This window comes from Haemaphysalis longicornis, unplaced genomic scaffold (genome assembly GCF_048455015.1).
Source record: "Haemaphysalis longicornis isolate Haplotype H1 unplaced genomic scaffold, Haemaphysalis longicornis Haplotype H1 scaffold_3, whole genome shotgun sequence".
NCBI classification, from domain to species: Eukaryota; Metazoa; Arthropoda; class Arachnida; order Ixodida; family Ixodidae; genus Haemaphysalis; species Haemaphysalis longicornis.
Genome location: NW_027526335.1, coordinates 88,313,095 through 88,339,011, shown reverse-complemented (window position 1 = coordinate 88,339,011; position 25,917 = coordinate 88,313,095). Strand labels below are relative to the sequence as shown.

At 48.2% G+C, this 25,917-nt stretch overlaps 1 protein-coding gene across 1 annotated transcript; it reads left to right on the top strand.

The window, feature by feature from the left end:
- Positions 1-1,758: 1,758 nt before the first annotated feature.
- Positions 1,759-21,256, top strand: LOC144175317 (glutamate receptor U1-like). Its single transcript, XM_077704400.1, has 6 exons — positions 1,759-1,803; positions 5,047-5,208; positions 6,500-6,638; positions 8,974-9,191; positions 18,658-18,947; positions 20,134-21,256. Exons 1-6 carry the CDS (start codon positions 1,759-1,761, stop codon positions 20,372-20,374), a joined length of 1,095 nt encoding a protein of 364 aa, XP_077560526.1. The 3' UTR covers positions 20,375-21,256.
- The last annotated feature ends 4,661 nt before the right edge of the window (positions 21,257-25,917 follow it).

The following is a 25,917-nucleotide window of genomic DNA, read 5'->3' as shown; positions in this document are numbered from 1 at the left end:
CCACTCACCTCTCATGCTGTTCCTCTTCCGTCGCGCTCTAAGGTATACTACATACTAAAGGTTTGCTCAAATGAATTTAAATTTACCGCGTTCCACTGCTACAGGCCGGATTCCTCGATGCCAGTGCTGCAGTACGGAGGAGACACGCGTGAATCGAGGCGCCCCACTTCAATGTTTATAGAACCACGTTGCTCTAATTTACGTGCGTTCCAAACAAAACGTGGAACCTATCCAGTGGAACCTTTCGTTGCTGTTGCCGTTTGATTTCTCAAATGCCGCCAGGAGCGCGGGCAACAGCAGGCGACGGTTTACTGCAGTAGATGTAGAATATAATTTGCTATAAAAACCAAGCAACCGTGAATTACACTGCATTTTACTTGTGTATTGATGTTCTGACTTATGTTTGCGTAATGTCTTGTTCTTGTTCAACAATGTTGACAAGTGTGGACCTTGACACCCGACTTCGACGTTCAGGTTTGGCTGTGAGTATTTAAAGACTATTGCGCAGATTTTGTTTCACTTTGGCCGGGTGGATGAATGGAGCCACAGACAGACAGACCAACACACATACAGACAGACCAAAATTTCTGGGTTTAAGTAGCCCAAGAAAGACTATCGTCTTTGAAAGTACCGAACAACGTATTGTACGGCCCGGTGGTCCCGAAGTGCACGCTATACCGAAAGCACTTCGACGTGTGCAAGCAGTGCGGCAAGGTAGGCCACAGGAGAGACGTTTGCCCGACGAACACCGCGAGGACACGAGTGCTTCGACTGCGGGGACAGCAATACGGCGGAGGGCCACGAGCAAGTCTGTACACCCACATGCAAACTCTGCGGAGGGCAGCACCCGACCGGCAGCAGAAACCGCAACAGGTACAGGACCCCGTACAGAGTAACCAAAAGGCAATGGGAGCGCCAGATGGCGCAGCAGCAGGCGCAGCAACCGCTGGAGCCCGGCGAGTTCACGCCACTCGCCGGCACCGCAAGCGGCCGCTGCCGCCACGATCGCGCCCGCGAAGCCTGAGCAGGAACCCAAGCGAAAGCGCGAGCCGTCAACACCGCGGCCGCTCGCCATCCAGAGACCCAGTCAGCTGAACCGACGTGACAAAGTCGGGAGCCGCCAAGACAGAGCAGCCCCGCAGCCGCAGTAGCAGCCCCAACGACAACAGCAACAGCAGCAAGTGGTGCCGCCAAAGCAAAGCGGCGGGAATACCCAGGAAGAAAGCCATTCGATGAAGGCGCTAAGGGAGGCGGCCAAGAAACGCGGGCGGAGAAACACCGGGCTGGAGGCGACGGTCGATAGAATCAGCAGAGAAGTGGACCAACTCAAGAAGACGACGGCGGCCATAATGCAGTGGCTACAGATGCAGCCACGGCAACAACAGCAGACACCGCAACCGGCTCAACAAGTAGATACGGAACTAGTAGCAGAAACGAACCCGATAGCGGCGGCAGCGGGCCCGGCGCCCAAGAGAAGGGCAATCGAGAACCTACAAGAGCGTAAACTCAGCGAGAGGATAGGCAACCTCGAAGACAGGCTCGACCGGATGGAGAAGAGGCTCGAAATCTTCGAAGAGTACGTCCGAACGACGTTCACTAAGTTGATAGACGACCGGTTCACCACGCTCGAGAGAACGTGCCAGCAGCTGGCTACGGCAGTACAAAATCTAGTGATGCAAATGGCCAACCTCCAGCAAGCATGGACGGGACACCCGCAGCAAGAACAACCACTGCAGTAACGACGAGAGCCCTCCTGGTATGGCACTGGAGAAGAAGGTGACACTACAGCAGCACCTACTACAAGTACCGAGAAAGCCAGATGTACTTGACCCACGTTAGCCCGCCGAGCTCGCAAAAGGTGGACGGTAGGCCCGGCCGGTGGTTCTGCACTCTGGTCCGGCAGGGCATCACGTACAGTCTTTCAAAATTTTGTGGGCCACGGCGACCGTGGCCGGAGCAGGCGCGGGGACGAGCAGGGCCCGGGTGCTGCGCTTGCCGCTGTCGATCGGCTGGTATACGCGGCTAAAGAGAGCGAGGGGAATTTTCGCACTTCCTTTCGTAGTACGACTGGCGCGATAAGTGCAGCGGGGCCGGTTTCTCAGAGCAGGCGAACGTCGCTTCAGCGCAGGCACTTTGCATAGTCGCGCCGGACACACTACAAAAGCAAGAGCAGAAGTTCCCCTCCCTCTCTTTAGCCGCGCAACCAGCCGACAGCAACAAGCGCAGCGCCCCTGCTCGGCCGCGCGCCTGTTCCGGCCACCGTCGCCGTGGCCCACAAAATTTTGGCAAAGACTGTACATAGAGCATGAACTACTAAGCAAGAGCACGATAGAGCACACTCCATATGTATTCTCAGGCATTTCGCGATGCCGGAAACGAAAGGTGGTGTTAATCTTTTGTAGTTCTTTCACTTAGTTCCTTGAATTACGAGCGTAAGGATAACTTGCTTGGGGAATACTTTTTTTGCAAACGATCTACAACTTTGCTGCACGCTTCGGAGCAATAGGTGCGCGAAGCTACGCAGATTAAAAGCAAGGACGGGGTTATTGGCACACCTAACATAAAAGCAAGACTCCCCATTAGCGAAGAAACGAAATTCTCAATAGGAAGATTTGATGAGGACGTTCCTGTTTTTTGCAGTGCGCCCGGGAGAAAAGACGTAATACGCGGTCACCAAAAGCGATTGCTCTTCCTTAATCTAAGAGAACTGTACGAGAAGTGAAAAAAAAAAGTGCTTTCTAAAGTGCGGATTCTCTTCGTTCACAGTTCCCCGTCCGTCACGCAGCTCTGTCCAGCCGAAGTGGCGCACACACAGTTTGCGTGTCCATAGAGCACCAAAACTTCAAACCTATGCTTCATGCCGCAGGATTCAGGCAAACTACAGAAGAACTCTTGTCAGCAATTGTATGCAACATCGACGTCGAAAACTGCATGTGCAGCCGCTGTCAGGCGTGTCCTGGCAAAGATGCCCTCCTGACCATTTTGGAGAGCGCTCTAGATGAGGACAAAGTAGAGAATTTCGATGTTGAAAACTGGATCGCTGGTATTCGCCGCATACTAGAGAAAATAGTTTTAAGTTCTTCCAAATTTTCGGAACAGTTTTTAGGCACTGTAAAAGACCTCAAGATGCACCACTTTATAAGCAAACAGCAAGCAAAGTTCTTGCAAGAGATAAAAACCAGACGAAAAATGAGGGGAAGATCCTTGTTTTAGACCTCGCAGAGGATTATAGCTTCCTCAAGCAAGACACTCCACAATCGTACCACTGGACATGTACGCAAGCCACGATATACCCATCCATAGCATACCATCGTTTAGAGTTTTTGGGGACCTCTGTGTAAAATCGCTTGTCCTTATTTAGGACTGTCTTGAACACACAAAAGCGGACCTGGATACATTTCAAGTTAAGGCATTAAAACTTCGTAAACAAGAATTCCATGCTGTCCGAAAAATTCACTATTTTTTCGATGGGGCATCATCACAGTACAAGAACTAGAAAAATTGTTTAAATTTGTGCTGCCATGAAAATGAGTCAATTTATTGTCTGAGAGGAACGTTTTTGCAACTTCACATGGAAAGAGCGCTTTCGACGGGCTTGGTGGCACAGTTAAGACATTGGCAGCCAGGGCCAGTCTTTGGATACCTTACCAGGGACAAATAATTGCACCGCATCAGTTTTTTACATGGGTGGTAAAGAACACTAAATGTATATCCCTGCTCTGGGTGCCAGAAAAAATGGTTGAGGAAAAGAAAAAAACTCTCAAGTAGGTTTGAGTTGACAATTTCTTTAAAACGTACGCGCACCTTTCACCACTTAATACCGTAACCGATAACAACTGTCAATGCTGGGGTGGTGCCTTACTCCGCCACTGAGACTTTCCAAAAACCAACGTCGGCGTCCACGATGAAAACTGCAGACTCTTAAATGCATCAAGGCAGGACCAGCAGCCGATTTCCTGCTACATCTGTATCACTTCCACGAACGCAGCGTTGCGGAATTTCTTTAAGAGCTCCAACAACTAATCATGTGGCGATGACACACTTCCGAAATCCAGTACCAGCCAGCCTTTAGAGCAGCTAGCCGCGTGAGAACTCAAAATGTGCGCGACCTGCACTGGCTTCCCACCTCTCCACTGCCACGCAGTGAGGTCGTTGCAGTGAAGCGGACTTACGGCCCGTCGTCTGGGGCCGTGGTGGGTGCTCAATATAAACATTATTATCTCGCTTAAAACAAAAATTACTCCGATTAAGCTTTCTGAAATAAGTCCCCTTTGTACGCCGTCTAAAATGAGCCTAAGCCTGTATTTTTACGTGGACCGCCACACAGCGCGATGAGAGTGTGAACATGGACAATTTCTGCATATTTTTCATGTCTTTATCACGCTGAAACTACCCGCTTCCCGGCTCCCATATTTTTCCTCCGCACTTACCGGCAACAATATAAACAAATTATGCCGCTGTATTGTTTCTACAAAAGTTTCAATAGCTGTAAAAAATGTGTAAAAATTGCTCAGAAACGCCAGGTTGCTTCCCCGCAAAGCCCTTTTTGAAACGCACTAGCAACTGTAAAAGCATTCTAGCAAGGAAGCGCGCTTATTTTTCTATCACATGGACTTATTTCACTGCACTCCGTGTAATATTTTATTTTTGCAAATTTTTTTTCCAACGAGGGTTTTCGTCACCACCGCGGTTTTCAAGTGGCTGTAAAAGACAGAAAAATTCTTTCCCGCCGAAACTCTGCTGGCAGAATTAATAGTGTGAGAAAGCGATCAACCATGAATTTTTATAGTGTAACCAGATATGGTCGAGCGGACTCTTTTGGACGTTTGGCGTGGAATTCCGTTAATTCCGTGCGTTTTCTTCACTGCCTGTTAGCAAACTATTTTATAACGTTCGCACTGTCAATTTCAAATGCATCACCTCGCTTCCTGTTTTTCATCGCCTCTTTGCAACTTCAGCCATGTTCGAGTCCAAAGCGACTAGGAAATCGAGCTTCTCGTGCTGGCGGGAGAAATTTGTCACTTTTGCAAGCATCTGCGTACGCAGGAATCGGACATCACAGCGCACCCAGTCATACCGACGCCCGACCGCATCGCCGTGGGAACGCCGCTGCCCGCCTACGCATACTCCAATCCACGCTACTACGCCGGAACGCGTAACCCGTACATGACCAGTGTGTTCGCCTACCTCATGAGCTTCGACCTCGAGGTGAGGGCTGAAGCTGGCGCTGCACGAAGCTACAAATTAGGGAGGTGGTTTTTGGCTGTCTGGGCTTTCGGTACAGTATGCAGTTATTTAGGAGCGTATACTTTCCCAACCTAAGACAGCCATCAAAATTTTTCGATTTCAACGTATCTGCTTGCTTCCTCGCAAACGACCTCGACAGACGACAGCGTTTCTGCCGCTGAGGCCACGTGACGCCACCTCCTGTCTCGCTCTTCGCCCCCGCACGCCCTTCCCTTCCCTACACCTCATCTTATTCACCCACCCTCATTTTTCCTCCCCTCATTTTTACCATTTCTGGCTCAATCGATACAACCCCCCCCCCCCCCCCCCCTCTTCGTCATTTCTTTTTCATCCTGCTTCATTTGCCATCCGTTTCCCCTCTACCGCTCGAATACCCTTCCACCTCCCGCTAACGTTTATTCGCGATCCTCCTCTCGCATTACCTCAATCTTTGTCTTACTTCCCTTTCCCAAACCACCTCTCATTCCTTCATTCCCCTCCGCAATCCCTCTTCTTCTATCCCCTCTCTTTCCACGGTTCTTTCCTCGCATGACTTTCCTCTTTATACGCCCCCTCGATTTCTGGACCTTCTCTCCACCAATTCTCCTCTCCCCTCTTCCCTATTTGCCCTTCCAACCTCCTCACACTTCCCGTCTTTCCACCCACTTTACATTTCCCTCGTCCGATTTCCAAACCATCGCCATCACCATTTTCCTCACCATCCTCCACTCCACCACCACCTCACTTTTTTCCATTTACCCATTCAAACTCCACCGCGGCATTATCATTTCCCCCCCGGATATTCCATCGTACACTTTTTGACATTCTGTCTCGTCTGGACGATTCTGTCACTATACCACCTTTCCTCCTCCTCTTCTCCCGAAAGACCCCCAGTCTTCTTTCCTCCCCCCCCCCCCATATCCCACTACAATCCCCCTCACCCCTTCCATCCTTCATTCTCTTCCTCTCCTGCCCTACTTTTCTCCCAACAGTCCGTTTTTCCCCCTCTGTTTCCTCGTACCACCTGTATTTATTGCCTTCACTCTCTGTATCCCACTTTCTCCGACACACTCCTCCTTTTGTAATCAGTTAACCACTCAATTCCCAGAGTATAGTGAGCCGGAAGCGAGCTGGTGCACCCGTACATTTATGGCTGGTTCAAATGACAGACAGACCAACATTGTCGCGTTTTGGTAGCCCCCTTCCCCCCTCCCACTCCTCCCCAAAAAGAAACTATCGTTTTTAATAAAGTCACGCTGCACGACCCACGCAGGTATGGCTGGGCCTGCTGCTGTTCTGGCCCCTGGTGAGTGCGTTGCTGAGTTTCATCGAAGCGGTCAGGTCTCCCGTTCGCTTCAGGGATACGATAACCGAGAACCTCTTTGACGTCCTTGGCATCATGATGTTCGAAGGTGAGCGGGGTGGCACAGCGTTTGTTCATTAAGCCATTTACTGCGACATCGTCGCCGATGAAGCTTTCATTGTCGTCACGCATGCTCCCTCTCTTTTAGAAGACTTGGGACGTCCGTCGCGCTTATCACAGGTCCTTTAATAAGTGGATGAGGATCTGTATACGCAACAAGAGGACGATGTCTGGCAACCCTTTCGTCCTTTTTTTCGAAATGCTTGCTGCAGCCAACACCAAATTGAACACAGCGTTTCTGGTCGTAAGCTGCCAGACGCATACACGGTCACTCCCCACACACCTAGGCTTGCCGATTTACCATTATCGGTAACTAAAACCTCCTCGCCAGCGTCACCAGCCAAGCCGAAGTATTCCAAATGCCTTGGGATGTGCAAACACTTGCTGTCCGGTAGGTCTCCAGGCGGTGGATAGGCCGTTCGTGCTTCCGCGTCGAGAAAAGTGATACACAACGACCTCCGCAGGTTCGAATTGGTGTGATTGTTCACTGTGAGGTATTCTGGGATCTCCTAGTGATGGTCCAATAGGGATGATTTCCCTTTCATGCAGCCTGTGTTGAAGCAAGAACATTCACAGTTCTATCCTACCGATCATTCTTGCCTGGAGCAGTTAAAGGGACACTGAAGTGATTTGTAAACTTTGCGGGATTACTAGCGCAAATTGTAGTCCGGAGTCCATAGGCCATGTTTCGACCACTCTGAGTGCGTTTACGCGAATTTATTTAGCAGAAAAATCAATTCCAAAATGCTGTCCTCCTCTCTGCATCCTCGCCCATTTTCTGTGGCGTTTTCGTGTGACGTGAGGAGGGAATGACTTGGCTTGACTGCCCTACTGCACGACTTGCCGACCTTCTGACAGAGTCAGTCGGCCCAGCGTTTGGTAATCCGCCGGCCGCCGACGGGTCGTCGCAATTCGTTCGCTCAGTTGAAACTAAGCCACGACACGTTTGTGAATGGAGGAATGTGCGTTTCTGTAGTTTGTTAGTTTGTACACTGTATCAAGCTCCAAGTCCAGGTCGCTCCACATAAGCGCTGCACAAGCGCACATGCGTCGGATCGCTGACTGGTACGCCAATAGGAAAATATAAGGCCACTTGAAGGCGGGAGAAGAGTCAGCGAATTCAGTATAGGTACTAAGGAAATAAAATCACCTGACCCTTTTACCATACAGCGTAAAACTAGGGAGCAGAAAGCACTTTTTTGCGCTGGGTGAACAAGCACAGCGGTCAGCAGCACGACCACAGATCTGCGAACGCTTTTCCGTCTAAGAAATGCAATTGCTAGACGTGAGATACTGTGGAAATTTGGGAAAAGCTTACTGCACGAGCGCTATACAACAAATAGTCACCGAAGCTGTTCGAAATGATAAAACTAAATAAAAGTGTAAAGTGGTTATGAATTATATACCTCATATTTCCAATGCCGACAGCGCTGGCCCGTGGCCGAGTGGTCTGGAGCACTATGCATGTTATTTTCCAAGTTGCCAGTTCGGATCCCCGAGGATACTTTTTTTTGTATGTTGATTTTTTTAGTTTTCGGCCGATGTTTTCTATACTGAGCTCACCATTTTTGGGCCGTAACGTTCACTGCTCCACGAACGAGTTCGCAGAACGCGCGCAGACTGACACCGACGCGCTAGCAAGTTCTCGTTAGCGTGCTGTTGCCGTAAGCACCGACTGCTTGCGCGGCGGTGGTCACAGGCCAGATTCAGTAGACCCTTGGCCTGGGCGAACACGCTTTTTACGGTACAGGCATGAGGGAAGCAAGCTCCAAATATAGGGGAAAAGCGTATTTGAGCGTCTGCGGTGACGCGGAGAGCGTTCATCCACTGCGTAGGCCTCGGCTAGTGATTGATACGATTCCAAGCCGTCCTTGGAGGCTTATCTTAGGCATTTTACAGCCGACAACATGGCAGAAGCGTGGTATGGCAATTATTGAGATATCGAGAATGCCCATCCAACGATAACGTCGGATGTCAAGTATGTTTTACAGAACCGAAACTGAAACTTGTTTGAATGCCAATCTTGGACACCGTCCAATCGCGGTGCACCTCCTCCCGACGTCACAGCGTTTAGTTGGTGCAGCCGCCGCAGACTGCGCATGGTAGTGTTTCTTCTTTCGGGCTTTATAAAATAATTACCGACTAATCAACCGGATAAACGATGAAAAGTGGGCTCATTTGAGCAAGTCCACGCAGTGCAAGCAAAAACGGGAGCTTGACAAATTCACTTCAGTGTCCCTTTAAGGATAGTGGACGAGGACAGCACTGCAGTCTCTTTTGGAACTCTCCTTTGCTTCCCACTGACATGTGGCGCCTCTGCGCAGGCACAATCCGTCCCGTCCGCGACGTGGTCGGCCGCGTGGTCGTCAGCGTCTGGTGGCTGTCGGCTCTGGTGCTGATGAACTCGTTCCAGGGAACCATGAAGGCCAGCATGAGCGTCAAGACGCCCACCGCCCGCCTCGAGACCTTCAGGGACCTGGCCGACAGGCCCCACATCAAGCCCATCCTGATAAGGGGGACCACCTTCGAGCACCAGTTCAAGGTGCGGAGGTTAACGGCGGCCCAACCAGGCCACACGAAACTTTGTCTTGGTATTTTATCATAGTTGTTCAACTTCCACAGTTGTTACTGGGGACGCCTTTGGATAATATGTGCGAGTGTTGGTAAACCATACTGGGTTCCCCAGTAAAATGTTCCGGTGTAGCTACTTAGAAGATTTGAAACTTGTGATGGTTGCTACATAACTTTGGAAGAAAGCGGCAGCGCTACAGATGGAATAGGACGAGAAGTAGACAAACATCTTCACTTGAAATAGCAACCAAGTGATTTTATTGGATCGGGGCACCAGCTTTATACAGGCGGGTCGAACTCAACGCAACAAAAAGGAAAAAGGGAGGGGGGATTCGAGCAGGAAAGGCGGAAAATTTCATTTCTAAATATACACAGCAAGGAATACTGGGACGCATGCGTCAATCGGACAAATGAAGAACCTCTTTTTCGTAACGCAAGACACTAGAAACATCAACACAACCTTCTCCACACTGTACATTGCAAAACGCCTCGAAAATCACACGTGCCTTTTGCTCTCGATAACGGCCTAAGATGTAACATTTCTCAAGCAGCGTGCAGCCGCATCTAAGGAAATGCGCAGCAAGATGGGTTCCAACGGACCCCTTCAGCAAATTATTGTGCGCACGCAGAGTGCCATTTATGCAACGGCCTGTCTGGCCTGAGTAGCATTTCTTCCTAGTCATTGCGATGCTGTGCACAATTCGAGACATACACTGTACATACCTGCGAGCACATGCATTGTACTTGAAAGCAAAGTCGTGGCAGCGAGCGCAACTTCCTCTAGATTGTCAAGCACGTGCCCCGCTTACCTGGCATAGCAGCGCAACAACACATATCGCAGAGGAAAACTGGCAAGAGCACTCAGTGGCTCTCAAGTGGACATTGATTCTTTCCGATTCACAACTTAAAAGAAGTGCTTAGGTGACCTCGGATTATGCCACAGATATGTAAATTTTACATTTAGCCTAGAATTTTGCGTCCTGGCCTGTATGCCGAAATTTACAATGGGCGTCACCAGCAAGCATGGGCGTGGGCAGGACGTTGTCTGCGAGGGGGCGGGGAGGGGGCAAACGCGTTACCTTGCGGGGGGAAGGGGCCGACGCCCATGGCTATGCGCACACTTGGCTCTCTAAAGAAACGGTCAAAAGACTAGTGTCTCAGATATCATAAAGTTATGTGCAGACAGAATCCGCCTTACGCACGTGGCATTGTTTCCTCAAGCAATCTGTGTGTCAGAGAAACGGTCGTCTTTTGTAGCCAAGAGAAGACCAGTCGACGAATACAACGGGTGTCTGCAGTTATCTGCGGCAGAAGCCTTACAAGCCGTAGTGCGCATCGGTCGCCATCCTCGTGCGTGTGCCCATTTTGTGGCCTACTCCACAAGATAGAAGAGCTGGTATACACTAAATAAGGAAACAGCCACCTTAGTAATCATGACCAACACGTTCTTATTCACTTACCACTAAAAAGAAGCGATGTACATTACAGTAGTGCCATCTATAACACGCATAAAGCACAGCTTGCGTTGGTTCGAGATTCTGCCGTTAATATAAACACCATCACATAAAATAGAGCAAAATAATTCTGTATTGTTAATTCTTACCAACTACAACTGCGCCACGTACCGCCAGTACAGGATACAAAGGCAGCCTTATCAAGTCCTCGTCTGCAGTAAAAGCTGCAAGTAGCTCTATCCCTCCAAATAAACTCTACTGAATCGCCGCTCTAAGATGCGCAACTAGGTCAGTAAACTACACATTTCGCTCCTGCTAGGGCACACTTCTTGAATGTAACGAAAAATCAAAACCATTTTTTTAAGAGAAAGATGGTTAAAACGCGAAGCTTTCTCCCACGCATCCTTAGTAAAATTCAAAGTACAAAATCCAACTTTTTCGACCATATCGAAATGGCGCAGTCCGATAGCCGTCAGCTTCATAACGCGAGGGACCCAGATTCGACTACGGCCAAGGGAAGGGTTTTTCTTGAGGCGCTTGATGTGTCTTTGTGGAAACCCATGGCGTAAGTTGGCATTCCTGCAGCGCGTTTTGGACGTAACGATTTCGCTTTTGGACTTTTTCGACTTTCATCCTTCAGTTTACCCACGATCGTCATCATCGTCACAAAAAGTTGACTTTCCTGCGGTGATTTTTGGGGCAACGTCGCCATCAGTGACGCATTACTGCGCTTTAATTAGGGCACAACCTTCCAGAATGAGCATTTCCCGGCCCTCATGTAGGCCACACTCTTTTCAAAAGTGTCACTTTTTGCCCTTTACACAATCACTGCGCAAAAACCGAGACAGACAGAGAGAATAACTTTAACGGCAAACGGCGATGTTAGCCGAGCCGTCGCGCGGGCTTGCGAGGCCAGCACAAACTGGAACCAATCCAAGACCACCTGTTAAACAGCTTATCAAATATAACCAGCCACTGCACAGTTGAGGACCACATACGTAATGTACACATCAATTACTGTGATATTTGTTTGCTTAGACAATTACGCGGTAATCCCACGAGTAATAAGAAAACAATAGATGTTAGACGCTAACAATACAAGCAAAGAACACTGGAACACCACATATCCTGCTGTTTGTAATTGACTTCTAACACTCGCACCATCGCGTGCGTATTTTCCAAACGGCTTGGAAGTATGCACAAGGCGATGAAAAGGCATCGAAGCAAGCAGCACAGAAAAATGAAGGCCCCAATCCGCTTACTATCCTGACTAGATTATAGAAGCAGCTAATGAGTGCTCATGCACACGCAGAGGATGTGAAACGTTTTCATAAATACCTGCCATCACACTTCCACAGGCCAAACTTTTCGCATGAACTGTAGTGAACTGTGTGCTTTTCGGTGTGATATCTGTCGGGGTTACAGAATAGCCTTCAATACGTAAGTGATTCCCCTCGCCGCCCTCCCTTTAAAGACAACCTGGAGCTAATTAGCAATTTGAGGGATTGACTGTTCCTGCCCAAATTAGAGCAAAACATCTCGCAGAGAAATTACTCCTTCGATTAAGAGGCTACAGGTCCTTTCGTAAAGTCCTGTTTTCGAGCAACATTCAGAATAAATGAGGGATTTACTAACGTACGCCGAAGCTCAAAACAAAGCTCAGTTGTGGAGTACGCAACACACAGTAGCACTGTACTTGCCTCCAGGAAACAATCTTAGCATATCTTCAAAGTCCACAAATAGCATGTCTCAGCCTCATGGGTATTCACAGCTTCATTGTTAGACGGCAAAAAAGGGTCTCGCACAGGCAACACCGGTTGTGAACACAAAAGTACGAGAACGTCAACTTCGGAAATGGAAGAAGCGCGCGCGCGCCTGGCTCAGCTCGCCCTTCGTTTTCTCCAGCCAGGTAAAAAAAATATGGCCTTACTTCCGCTATGAATGACGCCGAGGAAGTCACGTCACGGTTACAGCGCAGCCTTTGGGACTATCTCTTGGAAGCGTTAAAAAAAACTTGTAACAAAAGAATTCTCTTTTTTTATTACTTTTTTACAGGCGCAATTATAAAGTTACCTAACACCTTAACATTGAAATTCCAAGATATGAAACTGGCAATAGACCCTTTGCAAAATGTCCCGAGCGCTAGCGGAGTAGCAGCAAGCCATTCCGACAACACTGTGCACCGCCATCATAAAAAAAGCGAAAACAGCGAAAATGAATCAAACTCAGAGCAGCTAACGACCGTCGCGGCGTTATAATGACATGCCCTTCACGTAAAGTTGTTTTTACCATAACTGGGTGAGAAAATACCCTCGATGATCTTCCTTTGTTTGAAGAGCAGCGTATTCTGGACTTTTATTCGACGAGTTAGTCTACTGACAAACGCTACGAGGTTCTACAATTTCAGCGTGAAATACAGTCGTATGGGATGACGATAAGTAGCAAACGAAGGCAGGATTCGTTATTAAGAATCAACCGCCTTACCGCTGCCTACTCGTTTAGTCGTCGAGTTTTAATTGTGTTTATGCGATGCGCCCTTGCCCGTCGTAGTGGCGGATGGCCTCTACGAACGGACTATGAGTGGCCCGTTCTTTACTGAGCGCTCATGTCGCGACTGTTAACAGTTTCTAAACCATTCGCGGAAAGGACGGAATCGCTCATTAACACACTGCTCTTGTCTCTAGTAAATGTTCCAAACAAAGTTTCGTTGCCTTGCATACAGTAAAATATTATCCTTCATTTCTCTTGATTGCTGCGATCCATCTTTTTCTTGTTTGTATGTAAATTGATAGGACGCGTGCATATAAGTTATGCAAGTTATAAACATGTGAAGTATCTTCCACCTGTATCACATAAGCAGTACAATTCGTGCATTGCGTCAGGGGGTTCGTACTTACATCGAGATTTATAGAAAAGCAGGATTCTATAGTTCAGTTCGAGTACGGCGTGGTCGCTGCACGGTATGCGCCGTTAACACCACAGAAAACGGAATTCGCATAATTTAAAGACAAAAATAAAGTCCTAGACCGCATTCCCGATCTACTGCCGCTGAGATGTCAAAACAAGCAGAGAGAGACATGCCGTCAGGCTCGAATTCCTGGCTGCACCGACAAAAATGTCTGCCCGAATGTTCGCGTTAAAACTTCGGCACTCGTGATCCGCACGTGAAAATGTACCACAAAAGAGTTCTCAAAAAAAAAAAAGGGAAAGACGAGCGTGTTCGCGGTTCACAGCTGCCGAAACATACATCGACGCGGGATATAGCGAAGCACGAATGCAGCCTGCACCGAAACTCTGCTGCCTAAAGTTCGGCGCTAATAACGGTGGCAGTCGTGACCAACACGTGAAACGCAGCTCTCAAGATAGTGTATCAAAAAGACGCATTGTCCTGGATATCGCCAAATTAAAACGGGAGACGCTAAAAATGCACGTCGTACGTACCTTTCGCCAAGCGTGACTGCACGTACCGCTTGCAAAGAGGTACGCAGCAGTGCGTGGGCATTGTGCCTTATAATGCTACGAGAGCTCTAGCAGTGTATACGCAAAATAAGCGAAATGATAAGCAGCGTGGAACTGTGGTCCCTTGCATGAATCAAGCAGGGGACCACTTCTGTGCTCTTGTTTAAAATCCACTGCGGTTTGTGAGCTCTTTTGGAAGGCGTAAAGGTTTCCACTAGACCTTAGCTCGTTCATTGTTGTGAAATTGTTGAAGTGGCCTCGTTGCACTTCGGAGAAGCCGTTTCAACTGGAACATGACGCTTTCTGCTAGAAAAGCGCTAAAATTATCAGCTGCTCTATACTTCGCCACGTCATCTGCCAAATGGACTAGGCCATGTACATTGAGACCTCATTAGGGCCATAGATATCCTTGAAGTTACATACAAAGAAGCATAGCAGTTCTTTTGCGTAACTGTTGTACTCTGTGACATGTGAGGGCTGGCAAGGATTCTCATTGCAACATGCAGAACGAGAAAGTGTTCATATTTTCTTTTTTGCAAGATACCATTGAGAACTACTGGGCCCAGATAAAGCAGGAAGGAGCGCAACTCCGTAGCTTTACAGAAGCCTAACTACTTCAACGGCCATGGCAAACGAGCAAGTTCTGCAAAGCAGTATGGCCTGAGGTCGACTAAACGCTGAGACACTTCTTTTACAGAATCAGTTAGAAGAGAGGGTTTTGCGCCTTTTGCCCAGAGTATCAGCAGTTTCTTGGTGACCCCAATGCAAACAAGGTGCCTATAGTCAAACGGAAATTGAGACACAAGTCCCACTAGCACTGAACTAGGAGGCGTATCTTTTACGTGATGTTCTTCATGGGTTTTCTTTGAAAAAGATTCATCTGTTCGCAAAGTTGCGTCTGCTTCAAGAAAAACCATGGCTCCCTCTCTGGAATCTCCTTCTTGTGTGCACTTCGGTCAACCAAAATATCCAGAATGCGATTTGATATGCTCAGTACGAAAGATCTTGGTGGCGAATCACAAATAAACCCGCGAACATAGACACTGAAGGCTTGCCCAGCAAAAGTAAATCCTTTGGTCAATATGTCATTTAGTTCGTGAACAATCTCCGCAAGGTAATCCTCAACTTCTTGTGCTTTTGAATGGCCATTGTAGCAGCCAACTAGGAATACCCCGCTGCCATTAAGGTCTTCTGTTTTGCACAAAATAGGCCAAAACACACTATTCGTTCTCCTTATAAGCTGCAGACCGTCAACTTATAACATTATGACAAGATGACTTGGTACCGACGACAAGTCTTCCACATGTGAGAGCAGGGCATTCAGGCTCTCAGCAATGCCAAAATGACGGTAGGTTCCTGGAGGAACGGTCTTTATGCTTGCAGTACGAGGCATTGATAGTAAGGTTCTGGGGTTTTTAGGAATATTCGTAACGCAAGGGTGCTTGCTGCCTTAGCTCGGCCATCAAAGGAGAGAGAGCCTAATGAGTTATTTTATACTCGGTAGCCCACTCTGCCAGAAAACGCCTCATATTGCGGTCTGTATCAACTCCTGCAGTATCCGCGTACTCTCTGCCCTCGCCTAATAATGTTAGCCATTCAGGTTGGCCTTCCATCTCGCTGGAACGCGTGAATATGTCGCTATCAGACTCATCATGCAGCAATGCATTGAAACCCCAGTCAAGTTCGTCATCGAAATCTGAATACGGATCAGAAACACTAGCCTGAGGTTCGGGTGCATCTTCAGAGGTTTCATCGCCAACAGGGAGTTCATGCGACGGTAAACTATGTGGGATTTGATAAACAGGGAAACTCCCAGAACGCGTAAGTATTTCGCCAGGCAGAGGCTTGCGGGCGTTCGGGCTACCTGCCTCAGCACAGGTACTGGATGCAACAGCCCTGCTCGTCGCCTCTGTACTAAAGCGTTGGCAATGGTGAAAAAAAAGGCTGCACAAGCGTGTGTCGAAGAGTGGCGCGACAAGTACGCGTGTGGGATGTAACTTGGGACGGTGTGCTGCCAGCCTACAATTATTTAAATTCTACTGACCGTGCCGTATGCTTGGTGTAAGCGCTGTTTGTTTAAAGTGCTCTGAATGTATGAAAAAATTGCAGGTGTGGTTCCTCCATGACGGAGTCAGCTTTGCGCCGCTGTGAACTGGTTCAGGAGGTGCAGTATGAATCGAACGAACCAATATTTATTCGGGACCATGCGCGTCGGTACTGTTAAAATGACGCGCGTAAAGAGCCTTCGCTTGCATTCTGTTGTCTAGCCGCAGCCATTTGAAATAAGTCTGTTTTGTACGAACGCATGTTGCATATGTCTTCTAGCCACCTCAGCAAAAACTCAACTCACCAAGCTCAAGACGTCATAAATCTTGTACAGATGTCTTTTTGTTGCATATCGAAATACGTCTTAAAGGCGAAAATAACATCTTATAGCTATCTTTCTTTGCTCTTTGTTCATGCGTGTTTATGAATAACCGATGACGTCAATTTATTACGCATGTGTCAACACGTACGTGTTAACAAATAAAGTTCAGCTCGCCGCCTGTGCACTAAAGCGTGTATTTGGTATTTACGTTTCGTAAATATTGGGTAGCCATAATGATACCTACTATTGGCGTTTAGACCTATATACGTAAAGATGGGTTAAAAATGGAAATAATTATATTTCAACTTCCACGTGACACGTTGACGAAAGTTGAAACTGCAAAACAGTTGAAGGATCGTTTGTAATTATTAGTATCCGACACCCAACGAAACGTCTCCAACACGTTGTAGAGCGGATATCTTCTATACGTATTCCACTCGACGACGTGTAGATACCTTTGCTACCTTAATTTCTAACACATCTATTAAAAACGTTTCGAATACATCTGCATGAGATGTAGCGTAGCCATCCTAAAAGAAACGTTTTAAGGCGTCGTAACTAGCTTACAACTTTAACCAGATAGGACGAACGTTTTCTGCAGGCTTAGTAGCGAATGTCTTCTAGCTATCTTTGGTGAGACAACTTGTCAACATCTTACCAAGCTTAGGACGTCTGTGATCTTGTACAGATGTCCTCTATCGGTCGTCTGCTTGAAGACCTCTTGAAGATATACAAAATTACACATCTTATAGGTAACTTTTTCAGACCAAGAAGTCTTAGACCTTACAAGACCATGACAGACGTCTACGAAACGTTTTGTGCTCAGTGGGATAGCGGTAGGGATTAACATAGCCCAAGAGTTGAACCCCAAAACAAGGGTGCCACATGCAGCAGCGCCTTCCCCTGCCGTCTCAATCATCTGACAGTAGCTGGTCAGGGCTGCCTATCATGTATCGACAGAAGTGCAAGATTTAATGTTTGAGTTGCGTTCTCCTGGGTACATCCGTGGATATATGACAAAAATGCATAGAAGCGTTGTTTCCCCGCATTTAGCACTGCTTTGTGGTAATATCGGATGTTTCCTACTAAACATATCCTATCATCCAGATTCGTCAGATGTTGATTTGTGTCCTGCGCAGAGTTTCCGAAGTTTCACCGTTGAGATTCCCGTGTTGAGCAGGGAAGGTTGGTGCTCTATATAGGAGTAGGATGAGAGGACGTTCTTTGTATTTCGGGGGGAGCGGAGTCGTGGCCGCAGGTAGCACGGTATGTGAGTTTGCTTGCTTCTAGGTCGCGCTTACGATTCCACAGAGCGCTGCCACCACTCGTGTTCAATCGCTTGGAATCTACTACAACACTGCACCCGCCCTGCAACCACCACAACAGGTCAGTTTCTCCTCCGGCGGCTTCTCCTCAACTTCCTTTTACAGAATCCTCTCTTCGTATCCCTAGCAATGTCTATGAACTATTCGTCGTCCGGCCCATTACCCGTAACCGGCACCCGACGCACAATCGAGCCCGCCGAGAGCAGCGAGCGGAAGCGATACCGCGTACACCTGGCAACTGTTGGTGTTGACGCAGCTAGCGACAGGCACCATGACGCCTACGCGGTCGCAATCATCAACGGTCCCTACAGTTCTTTTCTTACCACCCTCACCCTTCGCACTTCTCCCGCTACTGCGGGAGGGGCCGCTACTGCTCTTGCTCTAACCCATTGGCCTTCCCGTGCGATCATAATCTCCGATTCGAAGACGAAGACGGTCATTTCAAATTTCGCCCGGGGACGCATTTCCTCCTCGGCCCTAAAAATCTTTCTTCAAAATCCCCGTGACTCCCCCACCTAGCTGGTGTGGATACCAGCCCATACGGGTGTGGGAGGAAACAAAAATCCTGCAGTCAAGCACGCGTACGCGTGCTTGACTGCAGGACTAGTGACCAGTCCTGCACCAGGACTGGTGGTGCACGGCTGGCTTCCGTGACCAGTGAGATGAAATTCTAGACACCGCGGTGTCTAGAATTCCATCTCACTGGTCACGGAAGACAGCCGTATTACTTGCATAGTCACAAGACGGAAAAATCACTTTTCTCTTAGAATACTGTGTAAACCCCGTATGCAGTTTTCAAGTCATCGATACAGTGTACACGACGATTCCCAGGTGTCACCGGAGCCAGACTTGAAGAAAATCCTATCCACTGTGCGCGCCCACCAGTCCATCTTGCCCGGGTCGGTGGTCTTCACGCGCCAGACGTTCGACGAGATCCTCTCTGGCCGCGCCATCCTCTTCATGGAAGACAACGTGATACAGAGTTACGTGGCCGCCCTGTACCCGCAGAAGCCAGGCGCTGCCATCATCTACCCATCCCGGCAGTACACCATATCAGCACAATTCGGCATGTTCATGCGCAAGGACCTGGACCCAAGGATTCAGAAGCTGCTCCACACCAGGTTAATAGAAAGCTTCTTCAACCATTGGGCGCCTCCTTAGGTTCTGTTCGTGATGACCACTACGTTAATTACCAGATATTTACTGTTTTGCTAACTCCAGAAGCCGCCTAGAGAAGTTCGAAAGGCTGGACATACGTCTTCGCCGTTTTTTACTCTAAAATTTCTACAGCTGCTTGCTGAAAAGGCGTATCGTATAAGAAATTAAGAGAGCAAAGCTTATGTGGCGACACTCTAGGAATTGACCTCACAAAACAAATCTCTCGGTAATAAAGTACAGTTGTGCGCAAGGCGTCGACGAATAAAGTAAGCCACAGCAAAATGAAGACGCTGCAGAGTCTGCCCTCTGCCACCATATGTGACCTAAGCACCAGCTGTCTGATTTCTTGAATGACATAAAAAGACACACGCATAAAATTTAATTAAGAAACCACAATGCGCTTGTTATTTGACGTATTTTTGTTCTGCCAGTTATGTCCGAATTCAACGGCCTCGGAATGGACACATGTGAAAGAAGCTTAAGTCAGCAGATTGAAGGAAGGAAGGAGAGGAAAACTGAGCCGCATGCTTCGTCGAGTCCTTTTTTTTTAGATTTTCATTGGTTAAATAGCATGGCCTGCGCCGTCTTGCTAAATTTTCAGGTCAGAAATCCGGAGAATGCTGCCCTTAGGAAAAGGGGGTGTCGTAATGAGAGTGACGTCTGGCGTGGGAGATGGGCGTCTTCCACGAGTGCGGGCTCAGAGAATAAGGAATGAAGACTTTCCGGAGCGCAAGTTACTCCACGGGGGGCTAAGAAACCGAGTGTGGTTGTTATTGCGAGGTGGATGGAGTCTTGCTGTTGTCCGCCTGAACCCTCGGTCGTCCATATGGTTAAATCAACGTATTATGAGATGATGGTGTCGCGGAGCGGTGGTAGGCCGAAAAGAGCAATATGGAAAAGTGATGAGGATATGACGGACCCTTGAGGGGTGCCTTTTGCTGGGGTTGGAATTCGGCGCTCCAATAAGGGCCAATGCCTATTGGTGATACAGAAAACAAAGACAGATCATTTCGTAGAATGCCCTACTCTCTGCGTTGAATATCTGCTCACGACTACGACGCCCTTTTTCCTTTTTGCTTTCTTGTTTCAGCCGTCGCGTACTCTGGCCGGAAGGTCACAGTCAAAGTAGAGCGTTGCTCACACATGCAGATGTCGCTGGCTGCACGAGTCCGGACTGACGGAGCGCAAGAGGCTGCAGCTGCAAACGCCCTCTTGGTACCTCATGCCTCCAGAGTCATCTCCGGTCCGTTCCCTCCTGGTGGAAGACACCGCTGCGCTGTTCTACATGGTGCTGCTGGCGCAGTCCATCGCTTTCGTTGTATTTGTTGGCGAACTGCTCGTACACAACTTCATTCGAAAAAGGGCTCTAAGGCTTCACCGGAAGCGCTAGTATTGCGCCCTCAGCGTCGAAGGCTGTACAACAAAAGCAACCTGCTTCTAAGAACCACGAACTGAGGCCTTTGCCTTCACAAGGATTATATAACTGACCTCCTCATGTCCGAGTGCCTGATGTGAGTTTTAAACGCTGAATTGTCCGTTAAAACACTTGTACTGTCTCAGTTACTCACTCTGAGCGCTGAAAATCTGTTAAATGTCAGGTATAGAGGTGGGTAAACGCTTTCTCTAGCTATGACCTCACCTAAGACTTCACCTTACCGTTTAAGTTAACGTTCCCTTCAGTAATTTCGAGGGCATCCCTGTCGTTTTAGCACCATAGAACTCACCCCCTCAACCACATTGTTGCTACCACCTGTAGTTTTAGCACCATAGAATTCACCCCTCAACCACATTGTTGCTACCACTTATCACTACTTATTGGCAGTGGAAGCCTAAAATGAGAACCAGAAATAAAAATGGCTGCGTATCTGCTCCTTTCATTGCAAACGTCGCCGAAAGGCGATAGTCGACTGGCGCCCCTTCCAAGTAAATGCGTCCCTTCTCTTTCCCGCTCACCACTCATGCAGTTCCTCTCTCGTCTCGTTCCTCCCAAGATACCACGCTAGAGGGTTGTTCAAGTCAATTTATATTTACCGAGTTCCACTGCTCCAAGTCGGATGTTTTGATGCCAGTGCTGCCGCACGGCGGAGCACGCGTGAATTGAGGCACCCTACTACAACGTATATAGAACCACGTTGCCCCACTCCACGAGCGTTCCAAGTGGAACCTTTCGTTGCTATTGTCGTTTGATTTCTTAAATGCCGCCAGTAGGTAGCGCTGGCAACAGCAGTTGACGGTTTTCTGCCATTGATGTAGTATTTCATTTGCTATCGCAAAAAACCAATCATCCATGAATTTTTTTAATAAAGGAACACTGCAAATATCACTTATATATTAATTTGATGCCTTATATTTGCGTAATGTCTTGTTCTTAATCAACAATGTTGACAAGTATGAACACTAACACCGGTCTTAGACGGTTAGGTTTGGCTGTGAGTTTATAAGACTGTTGCGCAGCTTCCGTTTCGCTTTGTCCGGGAGGCTGAATCGAGTCACAGACAGACACACAGACCAAAATTTCTGCGTTTAAGTAGCCCAAGAAAGGCTGTCGTGTTCAAAAAGTTGGCGCAGCTTGCACTCGTGGTGCAAGGCTGGTTAAACAGCACATCTGGAGGCCCCTGTCCCTTTGTTAGAGACCCGGCTGTGCTATAAGCGCCTAAATCTTTTGTTAGGTTTATTTTTTCCGCTTTAAAATTAACCCATTTGGCTCTAATATGTGTGCAAATTTCTATCTGGCCTTTTTTTCGTTGTAGGTGTTGCGCTCTGGGTGACAACACAGCCTTTTTTTTCCCATTGGCTACACATGCTATTGTTTACCCCGTACCCCTCGGGCCTTTTTGAAGTCCCAATGCTTAGGTTGCCGGTTTCACGGCGTAAAAGCCCCGGGTTCAATTCCCGGGACCTCCCTAACAACATTGCTTCCTTGAGGCTTCGAGGTTTTTCGGTGCGACGGACGGATAACGCTCGGTCTAAACAGCTCTGCTGTTAAAATTTGAGTCTGGACATTCCGTGTGTTGTGCTTGAGGTTCGATAGCAATGTTTCACCAGGGAATATGTTTGCCGAATAAAAACTGAAGTGATGTGCCTGACAAAAGTATGCATAACATGTGCTATTCAATGATCCAGCGAGTACAGTTCGAGACGAATAGTTATTCAATATCGTAAGCAAAATTGCTAATATAGGGACCTCAACATGGGCGGCGGCTGTAAAGAGTTGTGATGGGTATCGCAATACACTACGACCGTCGCAAGATGAAGAGAAAATGTTCTAGGGAGAGAGTGTAAGCACCCTTATCATAACTCCTCCTTATATTCAACTCCGGCCTAAACGCCACTCAAAACCAGCCCTTGTGGGCTAAGGAGGGCAATCAAAGCGAAGGGAATGTCCGGAAGGTTAACGAGGCGTGCACTCCGGATTGCCACCCTGCATTGGAAGAATGGTATTGGGGTAATAGAAAAAGTACCAGGTGGAAGTTGAAGTGACGGATTGCTTACTCTCTCAGTGGGTCGCAGTCTTTCACCTTATATCAACGTCATGTCACATGGTGAGGTTCAAGTTTTGATAACTAGGCCGGACTCCCTAGGTTGTCCACCTCGGGTTGTGGCGGTATTTTGTCCACACACCCTACGGTGTCTGCCTCACCAGTCTGCATTTCTGGTCGCGGGAGCAAGCGGACTCTTTTTTCCCTCTTCCTATGTGACAATGCGGAATTCCAACTGCAATTCTACGTTTAAGGAACATAGCTTTCTCTGCTTCTTTCTCACTACCTGCCACCTTCCAGCCACCTTCAACCAGCCTCCCAACCAGCCACCTTCAACCAGAAACAGTGGAATGTTCCCAACAAGAACGCAAGAGCATGGCCACATTTATGCGCTTTGCCCCAAGACGCACGAGACGTCGAGTGATGAAGTTCCCTTCAAGAAATATAGCGGAAAAATGCGTCTGTTCCCTCAGTATTGCTCTAATTCTATTCAGCATTCGAAAAACCTGCTCAAGCTGAACATGCAACCAAGAACGACAGGAGCTCTGCCAAATGTGCGGCCTTGCAACCAGAATTGCGTCACTATATATGCTTACCCTGCAGATGTACAGTCGCGTCACCGCATGTTTCAGAGAGTCTGTGGCCTGCAGCCTCCGGGAACCCGATGCTTGTAACGTTTTATAATGTTCACCTTGTTTCGGCAAGAAGGAACCAGTTTATCACATGCCCACTCTCGTTCTAAGAAGGGTACGGTCTCCATTGAAATGTTTAAACGCAACTACGCCTCTGAGTTTTCGTTGAGATGAGTCCAACAAGATTCGTTGCTCCACTGCACTGCACTACACTACACGCGTCTTACTAACGGACTAATTGAACAAACTCTGTTGTGGAACGGGAGATAGGGATTGTATTCGGGATCGAAAGTAGTGGATTTAATAGGCAAAACTCTAGGCCCACGGCGCTAGTGGCGAGTGCTCCTGCTTTCGCTGCACTGACATCACAGAACACCATGCAATACGCCAGGCGTGAAATTTACAATACGAGTGCTCTACTCGAGCTGAAAGCAGGTACAGGCAAAGTCGGTGTGGCACTTTCTTCGCTAATCTGATCTCCACGGGTCACCATACGAAAGCGGATCAAGATTTCTTCACAGTGCGTCACCCCGTCGAAGCTGCACCGATACCAGTCACAAAACTGGTAGGGATTGGCCCTGCACGGGCTAAACATGAAACAAATAGGAGGACACCATAAGACTTAAGACGAGCGCACATTTGAACGCCATGGTGGATCCTATAGCTGAGTAAGGATGGAACCCGGGAGTGAGCTGTGGCCTTTGACTTCTAAGCGTATTAGAGACATTGCTCAGCCCACACGGGTAATTTCAGTAGGCTAATTGTAGAAGTAGCAAATGAGCGAGTGAAAAAAATCCCCTGCGTCTAACGGTGACGATGGTTGGACGCGAAGCTTTCCCGTAACGGATACTTTGGTTGGCCGATCCCACACTGCGAGTGTGTGCTACTATGGACGCGAACACCACTTTTCTAGAATATCCATATCAACTCTCGGGTATGCACTCCGTAGGCCTAGTTCTTTTTTTCTGTCCTCGCTGGTCTTCATTAAAGTTTAAAGCAAAGCTTTATTACTTTCGTCCAGCGATTTCGTGGAGGATGCGCAAATGACCTTTTGACCGGAGACACACCCCCGGCGACACACCCCTCGAAGCGCATCGCGTGGTTCGCCGGGCCCACTCACCGCCGCTGCGTCCGAGGCAGCCAACCACCCCCGCAGCCTCACAAAAAAAAAAAAAAAAGTCAAGGAAAGTAATGACTTCTGAGGCGGCTGGCAGTTAGTTCTTAGTGCCAGTGGCGGTCTCAAGGAAGTCAAAAAAAAAAGCAAAAGTTCGAACCTAGGAACAAATGCTCCCATGAGGGGCTCAAATTACCTAAGACCTAAGACCCTGAGGAGGCTGAAAAAGCCGCAGCCCCTAGTGTTGCTTGGTCTGCGTTGGTGACCCCCTGGGACACCTAGGCGGGGAAGTGCTATACATGGCAAGATGTGGACAAATACCCTCCCCCGGGAGCGGTATGTTCAAGAAGAGCACGTCTCTCTCTTAATAGCGAGGATAATAGCGTAAAGAGGGAGGGCATACCATGGGTTGGGACGGCCACTCTACATATCACTGTAAACGTGTGAACCGATTGGTGAGTCTGACTGCCCTTTCAGGAGAAAAAAAAACAGGGAAGCGAAAAAAAAGAAGAGAAAGAAGAGAAAAGAGGAAAAATAACTAATGAAAGGGTTCTACAGGTATACGAGAAGGTTAACGGGGGTGGAGTGTAAAAGTTAGAAATCGCAACAGGTAAACATCCCAGTAAACAAAGTACAGGAGTTTAGGTCAATACTAACATACGAAGATAGGTCGGAAAGCTAACGATAAGACAAATAAAAGGTATAAGTAGACAAGCGGGGACAGGGGTTGGGGAACTAAGCGGCTATCGAGTGTTTCAGGTCCGGCAGGACGAGAGAGGCAGAAGACCCAAGCCGAACTACGAACTTCGGAAGTACACGAAGACTGGAGGAAAAGCTCCGAGCAAGAAGGAGAACTCCAAGCAAGACTCCAGCTCTGAAAAGGATGTTAATCTATATATTGTTAGCAGCAAGTTCACATTTAGGATGTTCGAGGTACGATAAGTGATGATCTAACCGAGCATTAATTTGTCAATCGAAAATAAACGCCGCTGATTGCCTTCCCTCCCTCGGCTTAGTTTCGCAGGATAGCCTTTCTTCTTTCTTCATTCTTCACTTTTCCTTCTTTACCAAAAACTCTCGTTGACTTCGGTCCTCCTTGTTTTCTTTTAATTGGCGTCCCCTGCGATACGTATGTGGTGCGGGTTGGGCTTTTATTTTATTCTATAGCCCTTTACCTTTGTCCCATGCATGCGGCGCTGGGTCGTTTCGGGCAACGTGACTCGTCTAGCTCCCGGCAAGAGAACGGTGCGTTCGTCATGAATGCACACCGCGTTCGCCCCGGAGAACGCCGCGTTCGCCCGGCCTCCTTCTGTGAGCGTTGCACGGAACCGAATGGCTTTCAGACGTGGTTGGCAATACAGCTAAATTAAAGATTTAACCAAGCGAAACCAAGAATCTACCAAACTAAGCCAAGCTTTTGCTTTGCATATATCCAAGGTTAGCTGAGCTAAGCCGCAGCCATTTTTTCTTTGTCTCTCTCGTTTGGGTTTGGAGTGTACGACACGAATAGGTACCCACTGCTTGGTGCTCGCTTCGACCGTGTCGAAATGGAGCAATCGGATAAACGACAGCTCCATAACGCGAGGGACCCATGTTCGATTAAGGTCACGAGAAGCGTTTTTTTTTTCTTTCACTTCAACCCCTTCCGTTTAAGCTCGATAAACGTTTTACCACCACCACCCGTTTTTCACTTCAACCGAGATCCTTC

What these genes read in the sequence shown, in the direction of transcription:
- LOC144175317 (XM_077704400.1), top strand. Translation starts at nt 1,759, where the DNA reads ATGGCACTGGAGAAGAAGGTGACACTACAGCAGCACCTACTACAA. An exon ending in TGGCATCATGATGTTCGAAG is followed by an intron (nt 6,639 to 8,973) that starts GTGAGCGGGGTG and finishes GCCTCTGCGCAG; the next exon opens with GCACAATCCGTCCCGTCCGC. An exon ending in CAGAAGCTGCTCCACACCAG is followed by an intron (nt 18,948 to 20,133) that starts GTTAATAGAAAG and finishes TCACACATGCAG; the next exon opens with ATGTCGCTGGCTGCACGAGT.